A 10,000-nucleotide genomic window follows, 5' to 3' on the forward strand; every position below is an offset into this window, starting at 1 on the left:
ACTGACACTATGACTGAAATGAAACTATGACTGAAACTATGACTGAACTGAAACTATGACTGAACTGAAACTATAACTGAACTGAAACTATTACTGAAACTATGACTGAACTGAAACTATGACTGAAACTATGACTGAACTAAAACTATGACTGAACTGAAACTATGACTGAAACTATGACTGAACTGAAACTTTGACTGAACTGAAACTATAACTGAACTGAAACTATGACTGAACTGAAACTATAACTGAACTGAAACTATGACTGAACTGAAACTATGACTGAACTGAAACTATGACTGAACTGAAACTATGACTGAAACTATGACTGAAACTATGACTGAACTGAAACTATAACTGAACTGAAACTATGACTGAACTGAAACTATAACTGAACTGAAACTATGACTGAAACTATGACTGAACTGAAACTATGACTGAACTGAAACTATAACTGAAATGAAACTATGACTGAACTGAAACTATGACTGAAACTATGAATGAACTGAAACTATGACTGAACTAAAAACTATGACTGAACTGAAACTATGACTGAAACTATGACTGAACTGAAACTATGACTGAACTGAAACTAAGACTGAACTGAAGCTATGACTGAACTGAAACTATGAATTAACTGAAACTATGACTGAAACTATGACTGACACTGACTGAACTGAAACTATGACTGAAACTATGACTGAACTGAAACTATGACTGAACTGAAACTATGACTGAAACTATGACTGAACTGAAACTATGACTGAAACTATGACTGAACTGAAACTATGACTGAACTGAAACTATGAATTAACTGAAACTATGACTGAAACTATGACTGAACTGAAACTATGACTGAAACTATGACTGAACTGAAACTATGACTGAACTGAAACTATAACTGAACTGAAACTATGACTGAACTGAAACTATAACTGAACTGAAACTATGACTGAACTGAAACTATGACTGAACTGAAACTATGACTGAACTGAAACTATGACTGAAACTATGACTGAAACTATGACTGAACTGAAACTATAACTGAACTGAAACTATGACTGAACTGAAACTATAACTGAACTGAAACTATGACTGAAACTATGACTGAACTGAAACTATGACTGAACTGAAACTATAACTGAAATGAAACTATGACTGAACTGAAACTATGACTGAAACTATGAATGAACTGAAACTATGACTGAACTAAAACTATGACTGAACTGAAACTATGACTGAAACTATGACTGAACTGAAACTATGACTGAACTGAAACTATGACTGAACTGAAGCTATGACTGAACTGAAACTATGAATTAACTGAAACTATGACTGAAACTATGACTGAACTGAAACTATGACTGACACTGACTGAACTGAAACTATGACTGAAACTATGACTGAACTGAAACTATGACTGAACTGAAACTATGACTGAAACTATGACTGAACTGAAACTATGACTGAAACTATGACTGAACTGAAACTATGACTGAAACTATGACTGAACTGAAACTATGAATTAACTGAAACTATGACTGAAACTATGACTGAACTGAAACTATGACTGAAACTATGACTGAACTGAAACTATGACTGAACTGAAACTATGACTGAAACTATGACTGAACTGAAACTATGACTGAACTGAAACTATGACTGAACTGAAACTATGACTGAACTGAAACTATGAATTAACTGAAACTATGACTGAAACTATGACTGAACTGAAACTATGACTGAAACTATGACTGAACTGAAACTATGACTGAACTGGAAACTATGACTGAACTGAAACTATGACTGAACTGAAACTATGAATTAACTGAAACTATGACTGAAACTATGACTGAACTGAAACTATGACCGAAACTGACTGAACTGAAACTATGACTGACACTATGACTGAACTGAAACTATGACTGAACTGAAACTATGACTGAACTGAAACTATGACTGAAACTATGACTGAACTGAAACTACTGACACAATACAATGTCACTATACCAGTGGTTTCAGGGAAATCACAAGGCCCTTTTTATACAATACTGCTTTCTAAAATAGTGTGTGTGCGTATCTCTGCATTTGTGTTTGTGTGTGTGTGTGTGTGTGTATCTCTGCATGTGTGTTTATGTGTGTGTGTGTGTGTGTGTGTGTGTGTATCATTGCATGTGTGTTTATGTGTGTGTGTGTGTGTGTGTATTACTGCATGTGTGTTTGTGTGCTCCTCCAGATTGAGAGACATGACAGCTGTGCCTATGACTACCTGGAGGTGCGTGACGAGCCCGGCTGAATCCAGCCCTCTGATTGGTCGATTCTGTGGGTATGACAAACCAGAGGACGTCCCACTCCACCTCACACACTCTCTGGATGAAGTTTGTCTCAGACGGAACCGTCAACAAGGCCGGCTTCGCTGCCAACTTCTTCAAAGGTATGTGTGTTAATTACTGTGTGTTGTCTTTATGTACTGGTCTGTGTGTGTTAATTACTGTGTGTTGTCTTTATGTACAGGTCTGTGTGTGTTAATTAGTGTGTGTTGTCTTTATGTACGGGTCTGTGTGTGTTAATTACTGTGTGTTGTCTTTATGTACTGGTCTGTGTGTGTTAATTAGTGTGTGTTGTCTTTATGTACAGGTCTGTGTGTGTTAATTAGTGTGTGTTGTCTTTATGTACGGGTCTGTGTGTGTTAATTACTGTGTGTTGTCTTTATGTACGGGTCTGTGTGTTGTCTTTATGTACGGGTCTGTGTGTGTTAATTAGTGTGTGTTGTCTTTATGTACAGGTCTGTGTGTGTTAATTAGTGTGTGTTGTCTTTATGTACAGGTCTGTGTGTGTTAATTAGTGTGTGTTGTCTTTATGTACTGTATGTGTGTTAATTAGATTTTTGGGACGTCTCATGATCTGACAAACACCACTGTAGCTCTGTCACCTTCCACCACCAGATACAGAAGGCCGACACAGGAAGTGCTTCATATGTGGATGCGGTTGATTGAGACGCATCTGATGCAAAAACCCTGATATCTCTGGCTTAAACGGACAGATGTTTATGGGGATATTTTTATTGTGTTACTTAGATTGACTCCCGGGTGCATCAATAGACTCTTAAAGGATTAATGCGTGTGTCTGTGTGTGTATAAAATGTGTGTTTCCAGAGGAGGACGAGTGTTCTAAGCCAGATAACGGAGGGTGTGAACAGAGGTGTGTGAATACGCTGGGTAGCTTCAAGTGTACCTGCGACCCCGGATACGAACTGGCACTGGACAAGAAGAGCTGTGAAGGTCTGTCTGTCTGTCTGTGTGTGTGTGTGTGTGTGTGATTGTGTGTGTGTGTGTGTGTGTGTGTGTGTCTGTGTGTGTGTCTGTGTGTGTGTCTGTGTGTGTGTGTGTGTGTGTGTGTCTGTGTGTGTGTGTGTGTCTGTGTGTGTGTGTGTGTGTGTCTTTGTGTGTGTGTGTGTCGTGTGTGTGTGTGTGTGTGTGTGTGTGTGTGTGTGTGTGTGTCTGTGTGTGTCTGTGTGTGTGTGTGTGTGTGTGTGATTGTGTGTGTGTGTGTGTGTGTGTCTGTGTGTGTGTGTGTGTGTGTGTCTGTGTGTGTGTCTGTGTGTGTGTGTGTGTGTGTCTGTGTGTGTGTGTGTGTGTCTGTGTGTGTGTGTGTCTTTGTGTGTGTGTGTGTCTGTGTGTGTGTGTGTGTGTGTGTGTGTGTGTGTGTGTGTCTGTGTGTGTCTCTGTGTGTGTGTGTGTCTGTGTGTGTGTGTGTGTGTGTGTGTGTGTGTGTGTCTGTGTGTGTGTGTCTGTGTGTGTGTGTGTCTGTGTGTGTGTGTCTGTGTGTGTGTCTGTGTGTGTCTGTGTGTGTGTGTGTGTGTCTGTGTGTGTGATTGTGTGTGTGATTGTGTGTGTGTGTGTGTGTGTGTGTGTGTGAGTGTGAGTGAACAGAGGGATCACTCCAGATCCAAGACGAAATTGTTATTTGTGCAGGACGTTGGGAGACACTGTAAATAGTAGGCCATTTGAGTATGCGGAAATAGAACGTTTTATAGTATGTGAAAAATCGAGTATACTTTAAATGCCCAGGTGTCATCCTCATTTCAGCTTCTCATCTAGTAGAATTCACTGAACACTATTGAGGAAGAGAACGGTCTTTATCTAGTAGAATTCACTGAACACTATTGAGGAAGAGAATGGTCTTTATCTAGTAGAATTCACTGAACGCTATTGAGGAAGAGAATGGTCTTTATCTAGTAGAATTCACTGAACACTATTGAGGAAGAGAATGGTCTTTATCTAGTAGAATTCACTGAACACTATTGAGGAAGAGAATGGTCTTTATCTAGTAGAATTCACTGAACACTATTGAGGAAGAGAATGGTCTTTATCTAGTAGAATTCACTGAACACTATTGAGGAAGAGAATGGTCTTTATCTAGTAGAATTCACTGAACACTATTGAGGAAGAGAATGGTCTTTATCTAGTAGAATTCACTGAACACTATTGAGGAAGAGAATGGTCTTTATCTAGTAGAATTCACTGAACACTATTGAGGAAGAGAATGGTCTTTATCTAGTAGAATTCACTGAACACTATTGAGGAAGAGAATGGTCTTTATCTAGTAGAATTCACTGAACACTATTGAGGAAGAGAATGGTCTTTATCTAGTAGATTTCACTGAACACTATTGAGGAAGAGAATGGTCTTTATCTAGTAGAATTCACTGAACACTATTGAGGAAGAGAATGGTCTTTATCTAGTAGAATTCACTGAACACTATTGAGGAAGAGAATGGTCTTTATCTAGCAGAATTCACTGAACACTATATCGCTCTTGCTGCTGGTGACTCTCAGATCCACCTCTACTGCATACATTTCTACTAAACAGTCTGTTGTAAATAGTATGTAGTATGATGAGTACACAGTATGTAGTTTTAGTAAGTAGTAGGTAAGTAGGTAAGACAGGTTTCAGACACGGCCAGTGTGTGTGTTTATGTGTGTGTGTGTGTGTGTGCGTGTGTGTGCGTACGTGTGTGCGTGTGTGTGTGTGTGTGTGTGTGTGTGTGTGTGTGTGTGTGTGTGTGTGTGTGTGTACGTGTGTGTGTGTGTGTGGCGGATGTGTCTAGCCCATTAGAACAAACATCCACCATCAACAGGAAAAAACAGCTTTGTAACACAAAGACACACACACACACACACACACACACACTCAGTATTTTATAACTAACCTTGTGGGGACACAAGGAAAGAATCCTATTTTCCCTAGCCCCTAGCCCCTACTCTAACCTTAACCCTTACCCTATCCCCTACTCTAACCTTAACCCTTACCCTAGCCCCTACTCTAACCTTAACCCTTACCCTAGCCCCTACTCTAACCTTAACCCTTACCCTAGCCCCTACTCTAACCTTAACCCTTACCCTAGCCCCTACTCTAACCTTAACCCTTACCCTAGCCCCTACTCTAACCTTAACCCTTACCCTAGCCCCTACTCTAACCTTAAGCCTTGCCCTAGCCCCTACTCTAACCTTAACCCTTACCCTAGCCCCTACCCTAACCTTAACCCTTACCCTAGCCCCTACTCTAACCTTAACCCTTACCCTAGCCCCTACTCTAACCTAACCTTAACCCTTACCCTATCCCCTACTCTAACCTTAACCCTTACCCTAGCCCCTACTCTAACCTTAACCCTTACCCTAGCCCCTACTCTAACCTTAACCCTTACCCTAGCCCCTACTCTAACCATAACCCTTACCCTAGCCCCTACTCTAACCTTAACCCTTACCCTAGCCCCTACTCTAACCTTAACCCTTACCCTAGCCCCTACTCTAACCTTAAGCCTTACCCTAGCCCCTACTCTAACCTTAACCCTTACCCTAGCCCCTACCCTAACCTTAACCCTTACCCTAGCCCCTACTCTAACCTTAACCCTTACCCTAGCCCCTACTCTAACTAACCTTAACCCTTACCCTAGCCCCCTACTCTAACCTTAACCCTTACCCTAGCCCTACTCTAACCTTAACCCTTACCCTAGCCCCTACTCTAACCTTAACCCTTACCCTAGCCCCTACTCTAACCTTAACCCTTACCCTAGCCCCTACTCTAACCTTAACCCTTACCCTAGCCCCTACTCTAACCTTAACCCTTACCCTAGCCCCTACTCTAACCTTAACCCTTACCCTAGCCCCTACTCTAACCTTAACCCTTACCCTAGCCCCTACTCTAACCTTAACCCTTACCTAGCCCCTACTCTAACCTTAACCCTTACCCTAGCCCCTACTCTAACCTTAACCCTTACCCTAGCCCCTACCCTAACCTTAACCCTTACCCTAGCCCCTACTCTAACCTTAACCCTTACCCTAGCCCTTACTCTAACCTTAACCCTTACCCTAGCCCCTACTCTAACCTTAACCCTTACCCTAGCCCCTACTCTAACCTTAACCCTAACCCTAGCCCCTACTCAAACCTTAACCCTTATCCCTAGCCCCTACTCTAACCTTAACCCTTACCCTAGCCCCTACTCTAACCTTAACCCCTTACCCCTAGCCCCTACTCTAACCTTAACCCTTACCCTAGCCCCTACTCTAACCTTAACCCTTACTCCTAGCCCCTACCCTAACCTTAACCCTTACCCTAGCCCCTACTCTAACCTTAACCTACTATCCACCTAATTCTACAGCCCCTACTCTAACCTTAACCCTTACCCTAGCCCCTACTCTAACCTTAACCCTTACCCCTAGCCCCTACTCTAACCTTAACCCTTACCCTAGCCCCCTACTCTAACCTTAACCCTTACCCTAGCCCCTACTCTAACCTTAACCCTTACCCTAGCCCCTACTCTAACCTTAACCCTTACCCTAGCCCCTACTCTAACCTTAACCCTTACCCTAGCCCCTACTCTAACCTTAACCCTTACCCTAGCCCCTACTCTAACCTTAACCCTACCCTGGCCCCTACTCTAACCTTAACCTTACCCTAGCCCCTAACTCTAACCTTAACCCTTACCCTAGCCCCTACTCTAACCTTAACCCTTACCCTAGCCCTACTCTAACCTTAACCCTTACCCTAGCCCCTACTCTAACCTTAACCCTTACCTCTTACCCTAGCCCCTACTCTAACCTTGTAACCCTTACCCTAGCCCCTACTCTAACCTTAACCCTTACCCTAGCCCCTACCCTAACCTTAACCCTTACCCTAGCCCCTACTCTAACCTTAACCCTTACTCCTATCCCCTACTCTAACCTTAACCCTTACCCTAGCCCCTACTCTAACCTTAACCCTTACCCTAGCCCCTACTCTAACCTTAACCCTTACCCTAGCCCCTACTCTAACCTTAACCCTTACCCCAGCCCCTACTCTAACCTTAACCCTTACCCTAGCCCCTACTCTAACCTTAACCCTTACCCTAGCCCCTACTCTAACCTTAACCCTTACCCTAGCCCCTACTCTAACCTTAACCCTTACCTAGCCCCTACTCTAACCTTAACCCTTACCCTAGCCCCTACTCTAACCTTAACCCTTACCCTGGCCCTTACTCTAACCTTAACCCTTACCCTAGCCCCTAACTCTAACCTTAACCCTTACCCTAGACCCCTACTCTAACCTTAACCCTTACCCTAGCCCCTACTCTAACCTTAACCCTTACCCTAGCCCCTACTCTAACCTTAACCCTTACCGCTTACCCTAGCCCCTACTCTAACTTAACCCTTACCCTAGCCCCTAACCCTAACCTTAACCCTTACCCTAGCCCCTACTCTAACCTTAACCCTTACCCTAGCCCCTACTCTAACCTTAACCCTTACCCTAGCCCCCTACTCTAACCTTAACCCTTACCCTAGCCCCTACTCCAACCTTAACCCTTACCCTAGCCCCTACTTCTAACCTTAACCCTTACCCTAGCCCCTACTCTAACCTTAACCCTTACCCTAGCCGCTACTCTAACTCGTAACCCTTACCCTAGCCCCTACTCTAACCTTAACCCTTACCCTAGCCCCTACTCTAATCCTTAACCCTTACCCTAGCCCCTACTCTAACCTTAACCCTTACCCTAGCCCCCTACTCTAACCTTAACCTTACCCTAGCCCCTACTCTAACCTTAACCCTTACCTAGCCCCTACTCTAACCGTAACCCTTACCCTAGCCCCTACTCTAACCTTAACCCTTACCCTAGCCCCTACTCTAACCTTAACCCTTACCCTAGCCCCTACTCTAACCTTAACCCTACCCTAGCCCCTACTCTAACCTTAACCCTTACCCTAGCCCCTACTCTAACCTTAACTGCAAAACCTAACCTTAACTCTAATCCTAACCCTTAAACTAACCCTAGCTCCTAACCCTAAAACTAACCCTAGCTCCTAACCCTAAAACTAACCTTAGCTCCTAACCCTATCCCCTAACTCTAAAACTAACCCTAGCTCCTAACCCTAAAACTAACCCTAGCCCCCTAACCCTGAAACTAACCCTGGCTCCTAACCCTGAAAACTAACCCTAGCTCCAACCCTAAAACCAACCCTAGCTCCTAACCCTAAAACTAACCCTAGCTCCTAACCACGAAACTAACCTAGCTCCTAACCCCAAAACTAACCCTAGCTCCTAACCCTAAAACTAACCCTAGCTCCTAACCCTAGCTCCTAACCCTAGCTCCTAATCCTCAAAACCAAACCTGGCTCCTAACCCTAAAACTAACCCTGGCTCCTAACCCTAAAACTAACCTCAGCTCCTAACCCTAAAACTAACCCTAGCTCCTAACCCTAAACTAACCCTAGCTCCTAACCTAGCTCCTAACCCTAAAACTGACCTAGCTCTAACCTAAAACTAAACCCTAGCTCCTAACCCTATCCCCAACCCTAAAACTAACCCTAGCTCCTAACCCTAAAACTGACCCTAGCTCCTAACCCTAAAACTAACCCTAGCTCCTAACCCTATCCCCTAACCCTAAAACTAACCCTATCCCCTAACCCTAAAACTAACCCTAGCTCCTAACCCTGAAACTAACCCTAGCTCCTAACCCTAGCTCCTAACCCTAGCTCCTAACCCTAGCTCCTAACCCTAAAACTAACCCTATCCCCTAACCCTAAAACTAACCCTAGCTCCTAACCCTAGCTCCTAACCCTAGCTCCTAACCCTAAAACTAACCCTATCCCCTAACCCTAAAACTAACCCTAGCTCCTAACCCTAAAACTAACCCTAGCTCCTAACCCTGAAACTAACCCTAGCTCCTAACCCTAAAACTAACCCTAACCCTAACCCTGAAACTAACCCTATCTCCTAACCCTAGCCCCTAACCCTAGCTCCTAACCCTAGCTCCTAACCCTATCCCCTAACCCTAAAACTAAACCTAATTCTAACCCTAACACTCTGTTCTCTGTGTGTGTTCTCTCTGTGTGTGTGTTCTCTCTGTGTGTGTGTTCTCTCTGTGTGTGTTCTCTCTGTGTGTGTTCTCTGTGTGTGTGTTCTCTGTGTGTGTTCTCTGTGTGTGTGTTCTCTGTGTGTGTTCTCTGTGTGTGTGTTCTCTGTGTGTGTTCTCTGTGTGTGTGTTCTCTGTGTGTGTTCTCTGTGTGTGTTCTCTGTGTGTGTGTTCTCTCTGTGTGTGTGTTCTCTGTGTGTGTGTTCTCTCTGTGTGTTCTCTGTGTGTGTGTTCTCTGTGTGTGTTCTCTGTGTGTGTTCTCTGTGTGTGTTCTCTGTGTGTGTTCTCTGTGTGTGTGTTCTCTGTGTGTGTTCTCTGTGTGTGTTCTCTGTGTGTGTGTTCTCTCTGTGTGTGTGTTCTCTGTGTGTGTTCTCTGTGTGTGTTCTCTGTGTGTGTTCTCTGTGTGTGTGTTCTCTCTGTGTGTGTGTTCTCTGTGTGTGTTCTCTCTGTGTGTTCTCTGTGTGTGTGTTCTCTGTGTGTGTTCTCTGTGTGTGTTCTCTGTGTGTGTTCTCTGTGTGTGTTCTCTGTGTGTGTGTTCTCTGTGTGTGTTCTCTGTGTGTGTGTTCTCTCTGTGTGTGTGTTCTCTGTGTGTGTTCTCTGTGTGTGTTCTCTG

The 10,000-nt window shown here is 43.7% G+C and overlaps 1 protein-coding gene across 1 annotated transcript in view; it reads left to right on the forward strand.

Moving 5' to 3' along the window:
* Positions 1 to 10,000, forward strand: part of LOC121565245 (dorsal-ventral patterning tolloid-like protein 1) — a gene marked incomplete at its 5' end in the record, with an annotated part of 71,692 nt that overhangs the window by 19,789 nt on the left and 41,903 nt on the right. The window contains 4 exon segments of the mRNA XM_045217980.1: positions 2,232 to 2,284; positions 2,286 to 2,348; positions 2,350 to 2,434; positions 3,156 to 3,281. Coding sequence (XP_045073915.1) covers positions 2,232 to 2,284; positions 2,286 to 2,348; positions 2,350 to 2,434; positions 3,156 to 3,281 — 327 coding nt within the window.

This window comes from Coregonus clupeaformis, unplaced genomic scaffold (genome assembly GCF_020615455.1).
Source record: "Coregonus clupeaformis isolate EN_2021a unplaced genomic scaffold, ASM2061545v1 scaf1309, whole genome shotgun sequence".
In the NCBI taxonomy this organism is placed as follows: domain Eukaryota; kingdom Metazoa; phylum Chordata; class Actinopteri; order Salmoniformes; family Salmonidae; genus Coregonus; species Coregonus clupeaformis.